The sequence below is a fragment of the Mesoplodon densirostris genome, chromosome 7, assembly GCF_025265405.1.
Source record: "Mesoplodon densirostris isolate mMesDen1 chromosome 7, mMesDen1 primary haplotype, whole genome shotgun sequence".
NCBI lineage: Eukaryota > Metazoa > Chordata > Mammalia > Artiodactyla > Ziphiidae > Mesoplodon > Mesoplodon densirostris.
In genome coordinates, this window is record NC_082667.1 from 49,761,251 (window position 1) to 49,785,570 (window position 24,320).

At 39.4% G+C, this 24,320-nt stretch overlaps 1 protein-coding gene across 11 annotated transcripts in view; it reads left to right on the top strand.

The window, feature by feature from the left end:
* DLG2 (discs large MAGUK scaffold protein 2) overlaps positions 1–24,320 on the top strand; it is a 1,239,088-nt gene that overhangs the window by 923,634 nt on the left and 291,134 nt on the right. For all 11 annotated transcript variants that reach the window (XM_060105473.1, XM_060105479.1, XM_060105470.1 and 8 more), the window contains one exon: positions 313–415. In XM_060105473.1, coding sequence (XP_059961456.1) covers positions 313–415 — 103 coding nt within the window. The remainder of the gene's footprint in view (positions 1–312; positions 416–24,320) is intronic.

Below are 24,320 nucleotides of genomic sequence, written 5' to 3' on the forward strand. Positions count from 1 at the left end.
GAAATCTAGGAAACTCATAGAAGCATATTAAATGCACACACTAAAATCTTACTGGACATAGGTAGACAAAACTTTCAAACCATTCAAACCATGGCACAAACGTCCGAGGTGAAATTTCATGTTTCTGCTAACTAAAGTTATCAAGAGCATGAAATTTGATAGGTTAACACTCAAATGCCTGGGTAGGACATGAAGGGTTTTGAGGCAGGTAATATAATCTTAGCCTCTCAGTTTTGGGAAACTTTTTCCCTCTGTCTATCAGAATAATATGTGTTATGAAATACCAAAATTCTCCGGCTTCTTCTCTTTCAGGTGAATGGCATTGACCTTCGTGGAGCATCCCATGAACAGGCTGCTGCAGCACTAAAGGGGGCTGGACAGACGGTGACGATTATAGCACAATACCAACCTGAAGGTCAGTGAGAACTCAAACTTACAATGTTCTGATGTGTTTCTGTGTGAATGGGTGCCTGCATTTCTGATCACCGGTATTAACCAGTCACCACCAACAAGATTTTTTAAAACAATCTATGGTAAAAAATTTGTGGTTTATGTCCAAAGAACATGAGACTTTGTTACCCTTAATTCCAAGGAAAACATCCAATAAGTTAGAAAGAACTGTTTGAAAATATGAATTTAAACAAATAACAAGTAGCATCAGCTTTATTTCATTTATATTCTTGTCTGGTATACACCTTTGGTCAACAATGGATACTATAAAAGCAGTTAAGATTTAGGAAACAAGGGGGAAAGATCTCATCTACAGAAATAGACCATGATCAGTAGACCGTAGTCTCTCCTTATGGCATTGACTTACTCTTATTAACACTAACGTGGTTTTTGGATGTCCTTGATGTGGAATTTTTACATTATTTTATTTTAGTTTATTTTATTTTAGTTTAGTTTATGTTTGTCTCTTCTGCCACACTATCCCTTGTTTGGAATACATCACTGTAAACCCTGAGACTTGGTGAGATGTCATAAGTTGAATTAGCCAATTGAGATTTGATGAGCTATTCTAAATTAGATTAGCCAAACCTGCTTTTTGATTGGTTTCAACATCTATTTCTCTGATCAGAATGAGGATCAGTGAGACAACTGGGATGTTACCTACTGTGGAATTGAGTTCTTAGCAAATTTATATATATAAATTGCTCTTTTGTTAAAGAAATGTAGTTATGTATATCACTGTGGACTAGACTTTACAGAAAAAAAGAGGAATATGGTTCTGTCTTCAAGAAATGTAGCTAATTGTTTTTGGTCTACGTGCTAGCAGAGAGGAGAATTTAACAGATGAATATGAAAGTACAAGGGACCTTCAAGGAAGAGCCTTTGTGCATCCACATACATAAAGAGCTTCTTTGGCCTTTTCAAATGATTCTTCCTTAGCATCAGTTGGTCTGTTGATGTTTGGAAGATTGAGGTTTGTGTCTTTCCTGTGACATCTTAGGTTTTACCATTAATGGTGGCCAACCACATGTTTTACGAGAGAATAAAGAAAACATTCTGCCATTATGTGTTTTGGTATGTCACTTTCACTTTGCCTGACTTTAGAATTAGAATTTGCAATTAAGTTATACCAAAAAAAAAAAGTATTAATTGCTTTCTTCTATTGGCCTAGCCCAGATATGTCCAGAGAGCCATCTGGGAAGAGGGGATTTGTGTTTGTCAAAGATGGACAATGAGAGCACCAAGGAAACATGTTCTTCCCAGAGAGTTTTGACAAGTCTTTCTACTTCTTAAAAATTAGTAGATATGTCTTCTAATAGGAATAAACAGCTCCAAAGTACCCACTGTAAAACAGAAAATGAAAAAGATCTGGGTTAACACAATTTGATGAACAAATTCTACTTCATACAGAGTAAGAACTTGTTCATGGGATTCTTCCATTTTATTGATAGCTGTTATCTTTGGGTCAAACTCTATGCCCTACACCATAATCTGATGCAAGACATAAATATCGCTGACTGTTTTCCCATTTCTGAAAACTTTCATCTCAAACAATTCTGGAGACTGATAAGATGGTCAGAACCATTGTTACACCAATTAGAAGCTCTTGATAGTGAAGACAGTCATTCAAATAACCTTGAACAGAATGATTACAAGCTTTAAAAGTTACAATAAAGGACAAGCATGTCCTAGTTCTATCAGTATAAATCTTCATCTTAAGCTTCCTTACAGCTTTGTTTCCTTTAAGCAATATATTCACTTTGGATACTATGCTGTACTTTATCAAGATGCCTGTTCAAAGCATGTCTTATAAATCAAATAAACTTATTTTTAAAGTGCTTCTAAAGATACCTGCAAATAACAACAATAAGCTTAGTATTTCAAAACGCCAAAGTACAAATCAGACTCATGGAATGACTTCCCTATTTTAATAGCCTAACTGCATTCTAATGTGTCATGGTTTTAAATCAGTTGGAAATGTGGTAATGCAACATCAAGCAATCATTCTCCCTTTGCAAAGGGAGAAGAATTTAACTATCCTTAATTTAACTTAATTTAGCTTAATATAGCTTAATTTAACTATTGTTTGAAATGGAAAACTGATTGGATTGTTGTTTAAGTCATTTAGGGACATGTAAATTATATGATATATTTAAGAAATAATGAAAAAATAATAATAAAAAAAAAAAAGGAAAGAAAAAAAAAGAAAAAGGGCTTCCCTGGTGGCGCAGTGGTTGAGAGTCCGCCTGCCGATGCAGGGGACACGGGATCGTGCCCTGGTCCGGGAAGATCCCACATGCCGTGGAGCGGATGGGCCCGTGAGCCATGGCCGCTGAGCCTGCGCGCTCGGAGCCTGTGCTCTGCAACGGGAGAGGCCACAACAGTGAGAGGCCCACGTACCGCAAAAAAAAATAAAAATAAATAAATAAATAAATAAATAAATAAGGCATTGATTACAACCTAATTATACATTTGTCAAAAAGAGTCTAACACAGAATTCTCCTGGGTCAGATTGGGGCAAATCTTTACAGCATCTGTTGCCTCCTCACTAATACAATAGCACCTATATTTAGTGTGAGGTTACTGCCTGAGGTTGAAATAACAAACCATCAGATATTCACTAGGAGAATCAAATGAACAATATAAGTTGTTGGATAGAGCACAAAATGGAGACAATTAATTGCCAAGCTGTCCCCATGAAAGCCACCAATATCCCCTGGCCTTTAATCTGGCTACTCAGGGCACTGCTGGGGACATTGCAAGGGCTTCAGAAGGGCCTGCAAGTAGGAAGGAGAAAGTCGATGTTGGTCCCCATCAGCAAGCAGGGACCTGAGTAGACAGTGGAGGGGCCTGATTTCCTCCACCTTTTATTCTTTAAAAGAATACTTGAGTTCCTAAAGGAAAATTCCAAAGGACAGAGTTGATTATTGCCTGGAGACTCATAAGTGTGGTCTGGTTTATGGAATGGAATTGTGGCAGAGTGGCCATGTTCATTCAATTAATAGTTTTTTTGCTGAACATTTACTATGCCTCAGTCAACATTCTAGGAAAATGATACAGCAGCAAACCAAAGAGCCCCTCTCAAATAAATATAAAATTTGTCAAATGGTGATAAGTAGTATAAATAAATAGGAAGAAGAATAAAGGTGATAGTGACAGAGAAATATATGGTGCGTAGGGAAGGTCTTGCTAATAAGGTGGTATTTCAGCAGAGACCTAAAAGAAGTGATGGAATGAGCCATGTAGGAAACTGGGGGAAGAGATGACTGATTCTAGAGTCTTGGTCTGCCAAGGGTGGTCAGTGAACCAGCAGCATAGATAGCAACTGAGAGCTTGTTAGAAAGGCACAATCTTGAATCCCAACCCAGGCTAACTAAATCAGAATCTGCATTTTATCGAGATCCACAGGTTATTTTTATGTACATTAAAGTTTGAAGAGCACTGCTCTAGAATACTTAGGGACCCTGCAAAAATTGCCATTTGACACTACTGGGTGGGACTCCCTCTGCCTGGAGTACTGGGCAAAGTCACATGAGGCTATATCACAAGGTTTGATTTCTGACATGTGTCACTCAGTGGTTGGTCATAGCTCAGTGGTTTTGCTAGGAACAGATCAAGCTGCGGGGGGTCTAAGAAGTTCACGTGTCATTCACCTCTACTTTGCCTATTCTTCCCCTCTAAATACAGATTATCAAGCGAATTCATAAATCTTGCTAGAACTCCTCAGCTAGTGACACAGTGAACCTATTCAGGCTTCATTCTCTTTCATTATGGCCTCTCCTGCAAGTGAGTTAAAGAAGCAGTGAGTTGGGATGAAGTAAGATTGAACCCCATCCTAATGGATGGCTCTGTGAATCAAAAAAAGTCGTTCAGCCATCACTTTAAATTTTCTTTGAGTAACTTACTATATTTTAAAGTAGACATTAATTTAAATAATCTTTTTTACTTCTTTTAAATTGTGTAGCTAATTCAGGGGGGAAAGAGTATATATCCCTTGTAGCATGAAGTGAAACTCTGATCTTCAGAGTAACCACTCTGAATTAAGTTATCGAGCTTAAACCAGAGCTGGAGACTAAGGTGCATTTCTCTATAGAGTAAAAGATACAATGAGGGCCTCCCTGGTGGCGCAGTGGTTGAGAGTCCGCCTGCCGATGCAGGGGATGCGGGTTCGTGCCCCGGTCTGGGAGGATCCCATATGCCGCGGAGCGGCTGGGCCCGTGAGCCATGGCCGCTGGGCCTGCGCATCCGGAGCCTGTGCTCCGCAACGGGAGAGGCCACAACAGTGAGAGGCCCACATAACGCAAAAAGGAAAAAAAAAAAAAAAAAAAAAAGATACAATGAAAGCTTGAAATTAATATGCAACTTAACCTTGGAAGAATATTGACACCTTCTGAAAGTTCTCAGAAAGGAGAGTATTTACAACATCCAAGAAGCCTACTTGCAATGCAAGCTATATTTCTTTATTTAAATCAATGTCTACATAGATTTATGCATACGAATGAGCAGCTGTGGCATGTTGAAATATTTTCTCAGTACAAATAACTGCATCTTAAATGCCCAGGCAAGATTCATAAGGTCCAGCTGTGGGTCTTGATCGGAAATTGCATCAGCATCATCAGGAAACATTTAAGATGAGCACTGGAGTGGAAAGTACTGTGCAGGACTCTGGACTTCGATGAGACCAGTATTTTATTTAATTTAATTTTTTTGTGTGTGTGTGGTACGCAGGCCTCTCATTGTTGTGGCCTCTCCCGTTGCGGAGCACAGGCTCCGGACGCACAGGCTCAGTGGCCATGGCTCACGGGCCCAGCCGCTCCGCGGCATGTGGGATCTTCCCGGACCGGGGCATGAACCCGTGTCCCCTGCATCGGCAGGCGGACTCTCAACCACTGCACCGCCAGGGAAGCCCGAGACCAGTATTTTAATGCCAACTCTAACTCTAGCTGTGTGACCTTGTGGTAATTATTCATCTTTATGAGTCTCAGTTTCTCAGTTTTCTTACCTACAAAAAGAAAAGGTTAGAATGGGTAAGGTATTATCAGAATAACCCTTCAGTTACTAAATTCTAGATAAAAAACATGACCCCTGACCTCAGGTGGTAGAGAAGCATAAATTCCATTACTTGAAAGTTTTGTCACTAACATAACATCCTTTTCCTTTGCTTTTTTTTGCATGATTTAAGAAGAAGTGAATGAACAGTCTAGTTAACTTGATGCATTCTGTGTGGTTTAACCAGAATCATTGAGAAATAGAAATTAAGAGTTGGAGGAATCCTTTTAATACCATCTTGTCCAGCTTCTTCATTTCACAGGTCGGGGAGCTGAAGTCAGCCTCTAGATAGGAAAGCAGTTCAATATCTTAAAAGTTGTCATAGCTACTAAAGTTGAGCAGCTAGTAAATTTCTTAATCCTTTTAATTCACTATAATAGCTCATGAGAGCAGATGGCTTAGATAGCCCAAGGAATCATCCAATAATATTGTTCTGATCAAAAGGACATTAAGGGGCTTCTCTGGTGGCACAGTGGTTGAGGGTCCGCCTGCCGATGCAGGGAACACAGGTTTGTGCCCCGGTCCGGGAGGATCCCACATGCCACGGAGTGGCGGGGCCCATGAGCCATGGCCGCTGGGCCTGTGCGTCCAGAGCCTGTGCTCCGCAACGGGAGAGGCCACAGCAGTGAGAGGCCCGCGTACCGCAAAAAAAAAAAAAAGAACATTAAGGAGTTAAAAAGAAATTCTCATGGCATCTCAGGGCTTTCTCATGTACAAAACTTCACTTTCCTTTCTAGCTTACTGTTGTTATTTGCTGTTGTTCATGTATCAGAGTTAAATGATATATATGAGAGCTTTAAACGTATAAACAATTATTGTTAATTTTAAAAACCCACCAATCTGGATATATCGATAGTTCAATAAATAATTCAAATATATTATGATTTTCCTCTTCCTCATCCTAAATTCTTCCTGTAGCACCCTTTATTCATCCATCCATCCACTCATCCATCCATCATCCATCATCAATCAGTTCATCTTCAGTGATAGTCTGTATTGCCACATATCAGATTTCTCCAAATATGTTGCATTAAAACTGTTTTAATTAATCTGGCTGGTATATTCTAATTTTTACCAAAATATTAGGAAGGAAACAAATAAAACTTCATATGACTCTAGAATTTGTACTGCTTAGCCATGTCTTTCTCTACAACTTTCCCTCTCACATACATACACCTCCACCAGCAGATACTGCCACCTCCTGCAACTAGAAATCTCCCAGGATGTCTCCTCAGTGCTTCCTTTTCCTAGCCTTCTCCTAGTTGCTTTTTTCTCCTCAGCCTCCATCTAACACATAGCACTATAAAATATGACCAAAAGGATGATTCCTGCAAATAGAGTCTACAGATTCATTGGGAGGTTCCTTCCAGATACTTCAATGATGAATGATGCTGCATCCCTCTCTCCATGCCCACACCCCATTTTGGACCTAGAAAAATGTAATGACTACAAAGGGAGGTACCATTTCCTGACTCTTAGAAAACTCTCTTGACCTCATTATCTATCCTGGGAATACAACATCCCAAGCTCATACCAAAGGGATTAAAAATATTTACAAAGGTAATTATAAGTCATGCCTCCTCCCACTGTATCATCCCTCTTCCCATCTCCATAGCAACTCTCATTCCATAATTAAATATATTGATCTTTGTGTATATCATCTATATATTAAGTTTGTATTATTTGGGGGATCTCTTGGTATCTGGTAACATAAAGCATTCACTCCTTAGTACTGAAGGAGGCTAAGTAAATCTTCGTGCTAGAGATATTTTGACAACCAAGAACATTTCTTGGATCCTTACTTGTCTTTAGCAACATCCAGATCAAATACATAGAAATAAAGAGTCTTAATTCTATTCTTGAGTATACAAGGATCGCAAAGTGAACACAAATCCTTGTTAGATAACTCTCCCATTTGATACTAAATTTCAGGATGTTAGATAACTGTCTCTACAGAGACAAAAAGAAGAATATAAACCAAGACAGATTTAAAATACCTACTAACTTAACACCATATTCTGGGTTCTCATCTAGTTTGCCCCCGCATCTGTTTGCTTATCCCCCTATTTAAGCCAATCCTCAAATGTAAAAATACATCTTTCTTCTCCTTTCCCTGACTCTGCAGCCAACACTTTATTGACCATATTTTAAGCCACATCACTTTTCTGAACATTGATTCCCTTGTTTGTTAATTAAGATGGTTAGAGAGATTTATTTGTTTGTTTGTTTGTTTATTTTTGGCTGCGTTGGGTCTTCGTTGCTGCGTGCGGGCTTTCTCTAGTTGCGGTGAGTGGGGGCTACTCTTTGTTGCTGTGTGCGGGCTTCTCAGTGCGGTGGCTTCTCTTGTCGCGGAGCACAGGCTCTAGGTGCGCAGGCTCAGTAGTTGTGGCACACAGGCTCAGTTGCTACACGGGTTCAGTTGCTCTGCGGCATGTGAGATCTTCCCGGACCAGGGATCAAATCCATGTCCCCTGCACTGGCAAGCAGATTCTTAACCACTGAGCCACCAGGGAAGTCCCTAGAGAGATTATTTTTAAGGCTCTTTCCAGCTGACATTCTGTGAAATTTAGTTTACTGTGTCTTCTAATTAAAGCTTGTCATCAAACAATAATAATCACAAGCAGGTAATTTCTAAATGTTCTCTTTTTATTCCACACATTTTAAAACATGGAAATTCTGCCTTCACCCACTTGTGGGAAGGGGAAAGCTCTATATCTGTGGAAATTTTCTCTTTCTGTGTTTAATAGGATTTGAACCCTCCAATAATAGTTTTAAAAGTAATTCAAGTGGAAGCACTTATTGCTTGTGGGGGATTTCAAGCTTAACAACTTACTGAACATGGTCTCTTTGTTTATAGACCCACTATAACCTAAATCTTATCCACTTAATAAATTAAATTGTAATTACCAAGCTTACAACTAGATTTATTGAGGCTGAAAGAAAGCAATATGAAAAAATCAATTTCAAGAAATCAAGTGCGCAGAAAACTGAAATAGGACAATATCTTAAATTCTCAGAATCACAAGTAGTAGCAACTTCAGGATGGAAAAACCAAGCCTAGGAAATATAAAGTATACATCTTTAATGTGCTTTATAATACAATTCCTGGTAGACTCTTTGACTAAGTCTATAAAAACAAAAGTATCCAAATTGTACTTTGGTTCAAGATAGTCTACTCTTATTCTCTCTTTCCATTTCCTCATATCCATGTTCCCACTGCCAAGGATAATTTGCTCTCTTAGTAAAGAGCCACTGATGCATTACAAAAATTAAGGAGTAACAGAACAGATAAGAGGAGGGAAATTTGGACGGAGAGACACAGACACACACACAGAGAACACTATGTGACTAAGGCAGAGACTGGAGTGATGTATCTACAAGCCAAAGAATCCCAAGGACTGCTGGCAACCACCAGAATCTAGGAGAGGGGCATGGAACAAATTTTCCCTCTGAAACTTCAGAAGGAACCAACTTTTCTAACACCTTGATTTTGGATTTCTGGACTCCAGAACTACAACTGAGTCAAAGACCAACACCAGAAGAATTAGAACAATGAAACATACTACAACCTAAAAATGAAGCTGATCATCAGGCAGAAAAATGAGAGATTAAACATCAGCTCATGAGAAAGCTCAATCAAAGGCCAACTGTGGCTGAACTACTTGCCAGGAGGATTCTGAGGTTTAATGAATACATGGAGGTAACAGATGCTCATGATTATGACCAGCAAGCTGGCAAACCTTGGGCCAAACTGACCCCTGCTGACAAGGCTGCCATAAGAAAAGAATTAAATGAATTTAAAAGCTCAGAGATGGAAGTTCATGAGGAGAGCAAACATTTTACACACTACCACCATCCATGATGCTGAAGTTTGAGAGAGGATCTAAACAACCCCCTAATACAGGGCTACTTCACTGCTTCAGTCTGTAGAGCGACATGGAGGGAACTTCAGCACTTCTCAGCACAGCCAGAAATGAGTCCTCTGGGATATAGTTCTGGGGTGAACAGCACTTCTATGAATGTAGCATTTCACTGGAATGGATTCTCATGTGCTGCCTTGGGCAAAACTGAACACTTTTTGCCAGTGCTTTTGAACCTTTTAATATTGCAGCATACCTGAAGGCTCTTCCCTCACCAGCCACCAATGTTCTGAGTCACTTGCAGGTTCCAAGTTTTATTGGCTGCACCTCACCCTCACTCAAGATGACTGCCTGTGCTGAAGCACAGTTTGCACCATTAGCCTTACCTGCCCTGTCCTGTTGTGAGACCCACCTGTGTAGGCATTAAATTCTAGCCATCACATACAGTTGGTGATGGGGGAAACCTTCTGGAGGCCCCCAGCCTTCTGGAAAAAAGGGGTCCCCACCTCCAGGGGAAGCCTTCATACCACACTGGCATGTCAGCTGAAAGCATTGCACTATACCTCTTGTAACACAGCAGTACAGTCCTCTTCAGGCAGTCCAGCCCAAGAGAAGCTCAGGATCTGACATGTTCTTCCTTTTGGCAGAAGTCATTCTGACTTTCATTTGTAAAAAAAAGAAAGAAATCTTGAAGAAATGATGGGAACGCATGTTTTTCCTATTTGTTAAACAATCTGAGCTGCAACCAGATTCCAAGTTGGGAAAATGAGAAAGCATATATGTTTTCTATATTTAAAAACAAAACCAAAAAAAGGCCTTTACATTGAGGCTAACTTGGCAGAAAAATGACTCATGGCTTAACTTGTATAGGCTATTGTACTTTTGTTGTACCAAATGATACTCTAAATCATTCTAACCAAGAGATGTATTCTCCCCCATAAAGCAGAGTTGCAGCAACTCTGTGGGAGCACTTGTGTCCTGTCAGCCCCCCCACTTCCAGCCAGAGTCACAGCAACATCCTGTGGATGTGGAGTGCTAGATAGAAAAAGGTCTTTGGAGAAGCAGTTAGGAGGGGCAAGATCATGACCCACTGTTCCTCTCTTTTCCTCAGTACTATTTGCCTTCTCCTGCTGCGCTCTTTGCCTTAACTACCAACACTGATCTTCCTGCTGACCCTCTCTGGGAGCTTCTACCTCACTCACCCCTCCTCTTTCAAGATGTAGCCAGTGCAGTTGGTGCCTGGGCATTGACTCAGGCCCCACTCCTTTTTGTATGTGTAATATATATTAATATGATTCCCTAAAACAGAAGATTCAGTCGCTTTCTTTGAATTTTTATTGAAAACCATACAGCCTTACTATTTCCCTCTAATTCCTATACATTCTAAATGGAAGGGAAAAAAATAGTTTCTACTTAACTGATGAATGTGGCTTTTTCCCTTTAATGTTCAGAAAATTGTGGCTATTTTATAGATTTCTTCTGATTTCTTCTGCAGTCCCTGTTGTTCTGTATGTGATCTTTCAGAAGATTTTTCTCTTTTCCTCCTTTCATGCCCATGTAAGGTTTGCTGAACAATCAGAATATCAGGTTAAAACAAAGCTGAAGTGACCTTAAAAGGTAGTATCTTCCCTCCATACAGGGAATAGGGAGGTATTTGGATTTCTCGGTAAATGTCAAGTGCTTTATGGCTGTGGAGATACACTGGGCCCACATCTCCTTCAAGATCATTAACATTTAATATGACCGAGGGAATATAAGTGACAATTCTACAAAGTTGTTAGAAGTTTGTATATAAGGTGGCCACACATTAAGTGTTAACTTCTAACCTTTCTATCTTCTTGGTTTGGAAACTATTTGGCTTATGCCAGCATCCTCTGTGGCTTTAGATGACATTTTTCAAACCCCTTTCACTGCCTTCCTTTCCCTTAATGTGCCAAGCTTGAAACAGGATTTGATTTCCCGAGCTACTTGTCTGCTTTCTATGTGCCACCAAGGAATCTAGTTCATCTTTCATCTCATTCATATTCTTCTGAAACAAGATACGTTGGGAGTCAAGTCTTTTCAGGTGTTTATATAAATATATACATAAAGTGGATTTTGTGTTCTCTTTCCATCTAAGTAACAATTCACAATCATAATGTAAAGAAGAAATAAAAGCCCGTTGTATTGTACTTCAAGATGCTTTCCTGATGTACAGAATCTCCTTGTAAAATAAATAATTGCATTGTCTACCAGTCTTCCTATCAATATTAATTATTAATGTATTTTAGAATTAAAAAAACAAATTATACTAAACAAAAAAAAGGAATAACAGAACAAAAATTCATTCATTCAATTTTTATTCAGCTAATGTTTATTAAATGCTTCTGATGAGTGACGCACTGCCCTGGACATTAGAGCTAGAAAGATGAGCCAAAGAGATATGGACATTTCCCTAATGTAGCTACAGTCAGCCAAGTAAAATCACACTATACAAGCTAAGGTGAGTGCTTAGAAAAAGAAAGAAACTTGGATCTAGACTCTTAGAGTCTAGAAACTCAAGTATACCCTCAAAGTACACTAAACCAGATCAAACCCAAACAAACAAAAAACTCGGTAGAGGGTTAAGAAGACTTCCCCCAAATAATATTTTCTTTACTCTGAAGGGTGAGTAGGCATTAATTTGTCAAGACAGAACAGAGAAAGGAGTTGTAAGGAAGAGGAGGGAAAGGTGTGCAAAGTCACCTCTGGAGGAGAGAGGATGGTGCTTTGGAAGGACTGAAAGCAAACAGGAAAAAGTGGGAGAAACACTGTGCCTAGGATGTCGGAAGCGGGAAGCAGAGGCAGATCACCCAGGACTGTGTTAAGTATTTGGTTCTTTCTCCTGAAAGCAACAGTTTTGAAAGGTTTCAAGCTGTAGGCTGGCAGAATCAGATTTGATTTTCAAAAAGATGGATCTGGGGCTTCACTGGCGGCGCAGTGGTTGAGAGTCCGCCTGCCGATGCAGGGGACACGGGTTCGTGCCCTGGTCCGGGAAGATCCCACATGCCGCGGAGCGGCTGGGCCAGTGAGCCATGGCCGCTGAGCCTGCGCGTCCGGAGCCTGTGCTCTGCAACGGGAGAGGCCACAACAGTGAGAGGCCCGCGTACCACAAAAAAAAAAAAAAAAAGAAAAGAAAAGAAAAGATGGATTTTTTTTGTTTACATCTTTATTGGAGTATAATTGCTTAACAATGGTGTGTTAGTTTCTGCTTTATAACAAAATGAATCAGTTATACATATGTTCCCATATCCCTTCCCTCTTGCGTAAAAAGATGGATCTTGCTGCTGAATAGAAACAGGCTATAGAGCTCTGAAGGGGCTAAGGAAGGACTGGTTGAAAAGCATTCATCAAGGGGGTGGGATCAGTGTAGTAGCAGAATAGAAGTAGACAGACTCAAGGGGGAAAGTAGGTGACAAAACCAATTGACATACATGTGCTTATTAAAATGCATAAATTCATCCATTTTATTAAAGTACAGCAAAGAATTTTTGACTAGTTACAAAACAAATATACCCCTCAAGGAAAAGCATATTTTATTCACTGTTGTATCCCTGGCCCCTAGCACAGTGCCTAGCTCATAGTAGGCATTTAATAAATGTAGACCAAATAAAAAATAAATGAATGATGCCAATGAATTAATGTATCTATTTTACAGAAACTCTCTGTTCACTTTTTAATTTTAACTAAAGCATAAGGAACTATTGATGAGAAAAAATGCAAGAGAGAGAGAAAGGGAGATGACTGCAAGAAAGAATAATTAAGACTAGCCTATATGGAGCACTCACTATGTGAATGATGACATTCTGAAAGCTTCTAAATATGTTAACTTATTTACACTTCTCAAGAACCTATGACATAGTTTCTATTGCTTTGCCCATTTGCTCATTTACAACTGAAGAAATTGAGACTCAGAAAGCATAAGTGGTTCTCCCAAGGTCAGACAACTAATGAGTACAGTAAAACCAGAACTCGGTCTTAGTCAGAAAGACTCCAGAACAACCAGCACAACCACTGCACTAGACTGCTTCTCATAGGAGAGAGGAAAAGGAACCATATTCACATGGTGATAAGAGGGTTGGAGAGAAAAATGGGAAGGGATGTAAAGGATGTGGAGAATCCGAAGAAGGAAAGATGCCAAATACCCAGAGAGAGAAAGGAGAGAGGAAGAGAGGGGACAAAAATGAGCCGGATGGGGAAACAGAGATGGGAATGTTCTGGTTAGGGAGGGCCAGAGGCAGGTGGGATCGTGGAGTCTAGAACTAGACGTGACTGAGAACAGAGACAGGCAGGACTGGCTTGGAGTAGACCCTGGGCCAGAGAACAGATCCAGGCTGAAAAAAAAAGGGTTCTCTTTTTTAATTTGTTGTTGTTGTTTTCAGGATATTGGAGTTTGGGGCCTGTGGTTCAGCTCTGAGAATAGCTGTGGCCCCAAACTGGCATAAAGGCAGGCAGAGGGCTCATCACGTACTACCTGTGAGGACTTACGTGATTGACAACCTCTCTGAACCTGAAATTCTTCACCTATTACAAAGGGATGATCATATTCACCTTCCAAATTTGCTGGAAGAAATGGATATAGAATGTCTGGAATGTAGAAGGCCATCATAAATGATAGCTAAGATCATAGCCCTCAACAACAGGCTTGTTATAGTAGACACTGTACCCCTCTGCTCTAATCAGAGCTTGGCACGATTCTTAGAATTATCCCTGAGAGGGCCAGAGCCTCCCAGAATATGGGAAGCATTAGTGGTTAAGGGTTTCTACTGTGAAATAGATATGGTCCAAATTCCAACTCTACCATTAACTGCTGTGTGATCTGGAACAAATTACTTCACCTCTCAGAATATCTTTCTTTATCTGTAAAATGAGGATTCACACCCATGACACAGGATGATTTAAAGAATAAAGAGAACCAATGCATGTAAAATGCTAGGCACAATTCCTGACAAATAGAAAACAAAATGCTAAGCACAAATAGAAATAGAAAATAAAATAGAATAAATAAAATGCTAATAGAATAAATAAAATGCTAATAGAATAAATAAAAGGCTAATAAAATAGAAAATAAAATGCTAAGCACAATTCCTGACACAATTCCTGACAAATCACTTATCTCCAATAAGTGATAACTCTCATTATTATGGCAATTATCAGAAAGACTAGAAACCCTATCATGTGATTATTATGTGGAGAGAGAGAGATGTAGACCCAGAAAGGGAAAGGAACTTGCAAGACTGTGGAGACAGGCTTTTGAGGGATTTCTTCAGGTAATAGAATTGATGTGGAAATAACCCTGTGTGGGAGTGTCAAACTGCTCTCTGAAGACTCTTAGAGTCCACTGAAGGAATTGCAGGAGCAAAGGTCAGGGAGTATGGTTGGACACAGCCTGTGTCCTGGCCTCACTCCCAATCCAACCAGAACTGACTTTATTTGTTGTTCATGTTTGGTCTTGGACACATGAAGGATTATGCCACAGTTTTAAGCTGTTTTAGCAGAAGGCAAGAAAAGCCATTCAAATTAAGGTGTGTGTGTGTGGTTAGGATAAAAAAAAAGCTGAAGGCTCAGTTATTTTTCCACCAGAATGTAAACTCCATGAGAGCATCAAGTTTTGTGTATTTTAATCACTGCTGTGTCCTCAAGGCCTAGAATAGTGCCTGGCACACAGTGGGAGGTCAATAAATATTTGTAGAATGAATGAATCAGCTAAACAAATGTTCATGCCTTGCAGTTTCTGTTGAACCATAGGTGGCGGAGCAAATTCATCCCTGTTGAAAAGCCAATTAAGAGTCATGTTAGTTAACGAGAGCTCCAAAACATTGATTTTGCTTGCTGAAAAAAATAGTCCATCTATGAGAGTAGGTTATGTGGTCCCCAGATTGATAGTGGCATCGCTGCTGACCAGGCTGCCAAAAACAAAGACACTCTGAGTTTTACTTTCATTGTTTGGTGTGTGAAAACAAAAAATTAAGCACACCAAATAGACTTTTATCCCAGTGAACAAATAGTGGCTTTGTACATTTCTGTAAGTCTTAGACACATTAAATAAAATATAAAATATTAACTATCACAAGTATAAGACTTTGCAATTTTTCACCTGATGTACAAAACAACTCCAAGAGGTAAATTGACAGGTGATATTAGCATCACTCTAATTCATAGATAAGGAAAGTGAAGCTTAGTGAAGTTATGTGACTTGCCCAAGGTCATGCTAATAAGTGCTGTGAACTGAACTTGCTCCCAGATCCTCTGATTCTATTTCTTGTGCTTCATACTGTTCTTCAAATGTTCTTTAGCATTATACTGTTTTATAATTCTTTTATTGACATAAGGATAGCTGAATCAATCTAGAATGATCAGGCTTTCCATAAATTTGCTAAATAAATATATTCTGAGAAAACTTATTTATGTGTTTTTAGTGGGTGAATGTTTGATGCTGAATGGTATATCATTTTAACCTTATTTTTTAATGATAGTATAATTACATGATTTCAAAAATCAGAATAATATTAAAACTTGTACACTGAGAAGTCTCATTTCCACTTCCTCTCCATCGACCTCATTTCCTTTTGCCCTTATAGGTAGCCATGTAATAAATGAGTAACTTATTTAAGTGAAAACTGAAACTAAGACCATAGAGGAATATCAGTGAGTTTTATGTGCAGTGTTTTAGAGGGGGAAAAAATGTTTAATAGGAGAATGCTTAATAGCCTAGAGAATTAAGGAATAAAAAATTGTTGTTTCTTAGTTGGGTTACCATTTACATATGCTTCTCATATATTAAGATATTTTTCTCAAATCAGAAATAATTAGTATTACATTTTCTTTCAATGTGACTGTTGTAATACCCAATATGCTGTGTAAATTGCCAAGGGATCACAATTTCTAAAAGAATCCTTCATGCAATTGTTCTTCATTAAGTAGTATGGGTTTTTTTCTAGACAAATTTGGAACACTTAATATCCCCTAAAGAGGTCACCGGAGACTAAAGGGATCTTAAATCAGGGTTAAAGCCAATCCATTCCCTTAGAAATATGTGCAAGAGTTACCTAGTTTCATATAATAGATATCTTCATATAAAGATATTTAATAATTTTATTATGGGATAGTGAATATATAAATTCCTCTTTGTTTAAGGTCACTCAGAAGAGTCCTGGGCCTCCCTGGTGGCGCAGTGGTTGAGAGTCCGCCTGCCGATGCAGGGGATACGGGTTCGTGCCCCGGTCTGGGAGGATCCCATATGCCGCGGAGCGGCTGGGCCCGTGAGCCATGGCCGCTGGGCCTGCGCATCCGGAGCCTGCGCATCCGGAGCCTGTGCTCCGCAGCGGGGGAGGCCACCGCAGTGAGAGGCCCGCATACCACAAAAAAAAAAAAAAAAAGAAGAGTCCTTATAAGTGATTAACTTCTTTGTAATATAATCACACCCTATCTTATCCAAAATTTTAATATTTTCATTTTCTTTTAAATATTTAAATTTCCTAAAAATAGGTATCATTCATTGTGGGAGACTTTTCCAGGAAGCAAAAGGAGGAATGTTAGAGTTTTAGTGATAACTCGTAGCTATGGTGATTTAGCAATGAGCAGCAAAAACACAAAGCCTATTTTTTTTTTTTTCTTTTTTTTTTTTTGTGGTACGCGGGCCTCTCACTGTTGTGGCCTCTCCCATCGCGGAGCACAGGCTCCGGACGCGCAGGTTCGGTGGCCATGGCTCATGGGCCCAGCTGCTCCGTGGCATGTGGAATCTTCCTGGACCGGAGCACGAACCCACGTCCCCTGCATCGGCAGGCGGACCCTCAACCACTGTGCTACCAGGGAAGCCCCACAAAGCCTATCTTTTTAAAGAAACACAATGCCCCATAAAATTGCAGACAAATAGTTGCTTTGGGTAACTATTAGTGAGAAATAATGAAAGTAGAGTGTCTACACAATCATCAAAACACAGCTGACACAGTCCAAAAAAATGAAGATGTGAAGATTGTTGGGGTTGGGAGGAGGGTGGTAGGGAGGACATGCTGAGAAAACTGCTGAGGAGGGGCTTCCCTGGTGGCACAGTGGTTAAGAATCCGCCTGCCAATGCAGGCGACACGGGTTCGAGCCCTGGTCCGGGAAGATCCCACATGCCGCGGAGCAACTAAGCCCGTGCACCACAACTACTGAGCCTGCGCTCTAGAGCCTGCGAGCCACAACCACTGAGCCCATGTGCCACAACTACTGAAGCCCATGCGCCTAGAGCCCGTGCTCCACGACAAGAGAAGCCACTGCAGTGAGAAGCCTGTGCATCGCAATGAAGAGTAGCCCTGCTCGCCGCAACTAGAGAAAGCCCATGCACAGCAAAGAAGACCCAATGCAGCCAAAATAAATAAATAAATAATTTTTTTTTTTTTAAAGAAAGAAAACTGCTGAGGAAAATCACAGTTAGGAGCACATTTTCCCCTCATTCTAGGAGATTTATGCATATTTAATTGTCTTATTGGAAGCAAAGAAAGTGGATTTTCTTGTTGATCTTTTATTTGATCATTGTGTGGTTGTTGATGATATTGAAATATTACATATGCATTATCATAGGGTTTTTCCCGAGCTGTTAAATTTCTCTCACAATTTGTGTTTCCTCATTGCAATTCTATCTTTGTCTTTCCTAATTATAAACCCCTCAAAAAAATTTACAGAGAGCTTGAGACTGTAGAACAAACTATAAAGAAGATGCAAATATAATATCTGAATATAAAATATAATCTATTTATTTTATAAAATGAGAGTTGGTTTTTCGAATAAAATTTAAATGCGCTTATTGAGCCTTATATGCTTTCATCTTCTGTGACTTAACAGTTATTACCCTCTCTGCCCAGAATTCCCTTCTTCCTTTGTCCACTTGACAAATTCTTTTTCTTTTGAAAAACAAGCTAGAGATCATCTCCTCCAGGAAGTCTTCCTGGCTTTCACTCCATCCCCAGTAGAGTAACTCTGCTTCCTACATGCTACCTCAATTTCTTGTATTGTTGCATTTCTCTCTCAGTCTTGCAATTCATACAAAGAACTGTCCAGTCTCTCTACAGACTATGAGCTTCATGGGGAAAGAGAGATACCACAGTAGGTAATCAGTAAATGTTTAATGAATGACTCAATCAATCAACCAATGAAGATTTGAGTGCTGGTGATTTTTTTAAGCCTAAGCATCTTGAAAATGGGTTGGACCATGTGGAGAAGCTGATACTGGCTCTAAAGATAATAATAAAAATAAATGGTTGTGATTTTCTGCTTTATATGACCATGAATTGTCCACATATTAAGAAGTGAACCAGGTTCAAGAACTCAAAAAAATCATAAATGAACAAGGAGAGAGTAGGTAACAATTAATAATGATAATTGTTATCATTATGGCTAGTGCGTCTCAATATTTACATGTTATGCCATTTAATCTTCACAAACACTGTTACATTATTATCTCTGTTTTTCATATGAGGGAATAAAATCCCAGAGAATTTACATAATTAAGTGGCAGAAGCAAAATTCCAACAGTGGTCTCCCTGATTCAGGAGCCCATTTGGAGCACCATGTTTCCAAGAGGGGCCAACAGTCAGATTCCAACTACCATACTTTGTGTCCTCACCTATTCCTCACTTCTTTAAAAAGGAGAAAAAGTCCATGGTCACATAGCTAGTATAGGACAGGTTTGTAGATTTGATAGCACTTCTCTTCAAAGCCTCATTAAACATGTTGTATGCATGGTCTTAAAATCTGCAAAGCTACATTGTACTGCTGAGCCCTGGGGCTTTAGACCTCCCTTTTGCTCTAAGAGAGCACTTTTCTTAAATCTGGCAAGATGTTGCTTAATAAAATACACACCAAGCATCTGAGCAATTGAAGGAAGAGAGTAGTGATTATGGTTTAGAACTGGATATAAAAAGACAGCAGATTACCACTGAAGTGAGGATTTCTGCATATCATTTGGTTTAAATAGAACTGTGATTAGGAGAAGAAAAAAGACATCTGAAAGGTCATGGAAAGAAAAATAGTAGCAATATTGAATTTCAACTAAGTGGATAAAATCTGGGACATTACAAATGGAAATACTTTCTAAAGCTCTCTACATTAAAGCATTTAATCTAAAAAGTACAAATGCCATAGGAAACTATATCTAACCTCTAAGGGACAACATATTTTGTTGATAATTAATGAATTCTATTTGAATAAAATGACATCAAATGTATATAAATATATTGCTACGATAATGAACAGCTGAACTTTAGGCAGCAGCAAAACAAAGACATATAAAAGGGAGAAAAAATTATCAGAATCAGAAAAGAAAAAACCTGAGAAGGATGACAAACAGGATGAATTTTATTGTCAGAAAATATGGATTATCTTTCTAGCCACAAACATGAGATTAGAGATATAATGGGTTTAATTACTGAGCTGCTAGAAAGTAAATATTTGGAAAAAAAGCAAAACTTCTATAAAGAGAGACAGAAAGATGTTTGAGGACAGAAGTCAAAGACAGTACTTCTGCTACTTTCTAGCTGCATGAACTTGGGAAAATTATTGAGCCTCTCTAACTCATCTGTGAAAAAGTGTTGATAACATCTTCTTTATAAGGTTATTTTGATGAGCAAGTCATAATTAGAACTCCTGGCTCGAAGAAAGTGCTCAGTAACTGCTAAGATAATGAAAGCCAATCCTGCAAAGTGCCTATAATGCCAGAGACTGTTCTGAGTGCTTTCCATATATAACCATGTAACCCTTAAAGCAAGCCCCTGAGATAGAGGCTATGGTTGTCCCCATTTTAGAGATGAAGAAACGAAGGCACAGAAAGCCTAAATAACTTGTCCAAGATCACACAGCAGGGTAGTGGTGGGGCTCCAGTGTCCCTGTTCTTGACCATCATAGCATGCTACCTATTCATACTAAGATGATAGCCTGTTTCAGTTTCTCCATAGCAGTTATCACTACATATAATTATCTTCTTTATTTGCTTACGGTCTTCCTTCTATTTGAAAGTAAGCTCTGTGAGAGCAAGAATTTAGACTGCTTTATTTATTAGTTTATCTTCAGCAACGAAAATACTGTTAAGCACAAAGTAGGTATTTGATAAAATTATTTATGATATGTTGAACTATAATTGTATTTACTAAGAAGAATTTGAGAAGTCATAAAAGATGAGAGAACTGAGTAAAAAATTTAAATATATATGTATATTTTATATATATATAAAAATTAAGATTCTAAGAGATAATAATATGCAAAATCATTGTTAGTAATGAATCAGAAACACTCCCCAGAATTAACAATGACAGTTTATTTACAAAAGATAGCCTTGGCAAAATACAAGGCACATATGTTTTCCCTCAACTGTTGGTAACAGAATTAAAGACAGGCACACAGTCTCATTTTTCCTCATTTTCCAAACTGATAAGAAGCAGGAACACAGTAGAATCCAGCATTGCCAGGGAGCACAAAGAAGAAATGCCAGTCTCAAATAGTCTGACCTCTTAACATTGTGAAAGAAAGCATTCAGTGAAATACCCCCAAATTAATCTTACCCATATTGTTTACAAGAAGAAAATATGATAATAGCATTTACCAAGATCCAAGGTGCCCAGCAAAGCACAATGTCAAGGAAGTAAAGTGGACATTATATGTTGCCAGTGCTCTCAGGATTACACATGGGCCTGCTTTTCTTTTATTATCCACGTCTACAGCCCAGACGAGCATACCCAGTCACTTCATTGTGTGTATTTGAGTCGTGATTCTGATGCCTTTGCTTTCCATGGTAGGATCAGGCAACACTTCCCTACAGTAATACATGCATTATGCCTCCTTCATCCCAGCCCTTTGCTAGACACTGGGAACAAAGACTTCCCACTCTCAAAGGCTGAAAAAGTGAGGTCTATTTGACTACCATATTTGCCTGAGGTATCTGTCTACATAATGGATCCTAATCCTGTATTTGGGAAACTTCTTCTAACCTCTCTGTTAGAACTGAAGGCATGTTGGTAGTGGCAGATACCAGGGCCCAGATTCAGGCTCCTGTGCACAGACAGTTTTGTGATTTCTGTTCAAAGCCAAGCCCAAATTCAAGGACTTTTTCCTCTCTGGATATAAAATAACAATGCCGGACCCAGCACTTTAATTATTTTATTTATTTTATTTATTTATTAGTTTTGGCTGCGTTGGGTCTCCGCTGCTGCGCACGGGCCTTCCCTAGTTGCGGCGAGCAGGGGCCACCCCTCCTGCGGAGCACAGGCTCTAGGTGCACAGGCCTCAGTAGTTGTGGCACACGGGCTCCAGTCGTTGTGGCTCAAGGGCTCAGCAGCTGTGGCTCACAGGCTCCAGAGCGCAGGCTCAGTAGTTGTGGCGCACAGACTTAGCTGCTCCGCGGCGTGTGGGATCTTCCCAGACCAGGGCTCGAACCCGTGTCCCCCACATGGCAGGCGGACTCTCAACCACTGCTCCACCAGGGAAGCCCAGGACCCAGCACTTTAAATCAATGTAATGTAGTAATAGTATGGAATTTAAAAAGAGAAATCACCTTTTCAAGACAGAAACTAATCTATCAGGAGAATTAACAAAACATATCTGCTACCTCTAAGTGTTTCAATTAATTCCTCTAACAGTGATTTAAAAGAAAAAGAAATTGCTGTTGATTCTGTGTCCTGTTAAGATGTTTAATTTCAATCCCAGAAGTTTGAGAGAAAATGGAGACAGCTTAAAAACTGGCTTAAACACTCTGATAAAAGAAATTTGTAACTATGAAACTTTCCCTAGAGCTTTCTTTAGGCTACAATTTTACAACACCAAAGACCAAATAAAAGGAAAAAAGGAGCAAAGAAAGTCAACACATTTTCCCCAATATTAGTTCTTTCCAGCCGAGAAAAGGGGCAACAGGAGAGGGAAATGTCATTTTAATACTATAATGGAACGTGCAGTTTGGGGTAAAGTTCTGAATGGTCTTCCCAGAAACCTGGATCATCTCCAAGTCAAATTCAGGATGTGTGCTTTCCTATCTGCCAACACCTACAGGGCAGGCTTACTGGCCTAACTTCTGCAGCCTGAGAGCTGACTTTTTCTCTCCCTGAGGCTGGGACAGACTGCAGACATCTGGCCTCAAAGGAGCTATGATTATAGTGGCTAAAATATTTAGAGAACACCTGCTGGGTGAATAAAGAGGCATTGTAGTGAAGGGGTCAAAGCAGAGATTCTGGAGCCAGACTTCCTGTGTTCCAATCCTAAATCTGTCACTTTTTAGCTATAAGACCTTAGGCAAGGTCCTTAACCTCTTGGTGCGTCAGTGTCCTCATTAGTAAAATGGAGTTAATAATAGTAGATATTTTATAAGATTATTATGAAGATGAAATGAGTTAGTATTTGGAAAGCTCTTAGAATAGTGCCTTGATGATCATAAGTCCTAAGTATTGATAGAGAGATAGAGTGACCCCCATCCAGCATCCAGATCAAGGCAAGGTCCATGACATTAGACTTCTACCTGCCCTACACACTCTTCTAGGGCCACTGGCATTTGTGATTTCTGTTTCTCTTAGCACCACTCATTCAAATTGCTCTAATCTGATTTTACTTGCCCAGATGTGATCATTGATGTCACAACCATATATTGAACATCTGTTACACATCAGCACTCTCTAGGTCCAGGAGCTGGGGGTGATAGGGCCGCAAAGGGCTCCCCCAACCATCACCCCCACCACCATGACCCCCACTCTAATTGTCCCAGCTCTGTCTGGTAGCCAGTGCCTGTATATGCTTCTGGCCATGTGATAGTGTTACTAGGATTTTGGATAAACTTGTGTGAGGCACTCTCCTATTCATTTAGAAATGGCCTCTCATTCCTAAACAACTCCTCTACAGTTAGGAATCCACCAAAACAGACCCTTGGCCAAGTTGGCTTACCTCCTGTTCTGAATCCCTGGACTAGATGCAATGCCTGTTTCATAAATGGAAATACTTTACAAGAATTTGAGATCTGGCACAAAATAGACACTCAATATTTTTTAAATGAGTTGTTAATATGAAAGAACTAGAGAGAGAGGAAGACTACAACTCTGAGGGCAGTACTGGAGGGACCAATGAGTCTGTCTAGAGAGAACTTTCAAAGTAAGGAGTGGGATGTGGGTCCTGGAGTAATTAACCTTGAATCCAAAATGCAACTAATGTAAGATGTCGTGTTATTTTTTGCTCCATTAAAAAAGAAAAGAAAAAACCCCACTATTACAACAAGACACCATTGACTCTAAGATGCATCCCTTATTCAGAGACGTTAAAATGTGAAAAAATTTGCATTTTTCAGTTGATAAAATATGGTGATCATTCACATTTTCCCTGCAACTCACACAGTGGACAGTCACTTGACAGACCCTGGACTTTGGCATAAGTGAGATGGATTGTGATTCTGTGGGCCTCTCTAAATACTCATGATAACTTTACTCTGTGCATTCCTAATCAAGGAAGCAATTTGAATGCAAGTAATTGAAAGAATGAAGTTACTACAGAAACAATCTTGTTTCACACTAGTTTAAAAATCAGACCCAAATTTCAGTTGTTTAAGTAAATTACTAAAATATTATTTGTGATACATCTCACTACCAATGGTGACATATCAGTATGTAACCATACCATGAAGGAGAACTGATGTCCCAAACTAGTAGGAGGGTATTATTGGAAGCCCTTTATATGGGGCTTTGCCTTCAGGATTAGACAGGAAGTTTGCTTCTCAAAAGCCTTGGTGTATGGGAGGAGAAAAAATAAAACCTACTTGTTCTAAACCATATCACAACCCTGACCCAGATTTTCAAAGTTTCTAAGAAGCTGCCCCATGACAATACTTCATCTCTGTACTTAAGTTCACCATCATCATTATCATGAAAAGTACTACTGAACTCCTGAACTTATGGCACAGTCTAGCATGTATAGTCAATGAAATCTTCTGAACAAAAT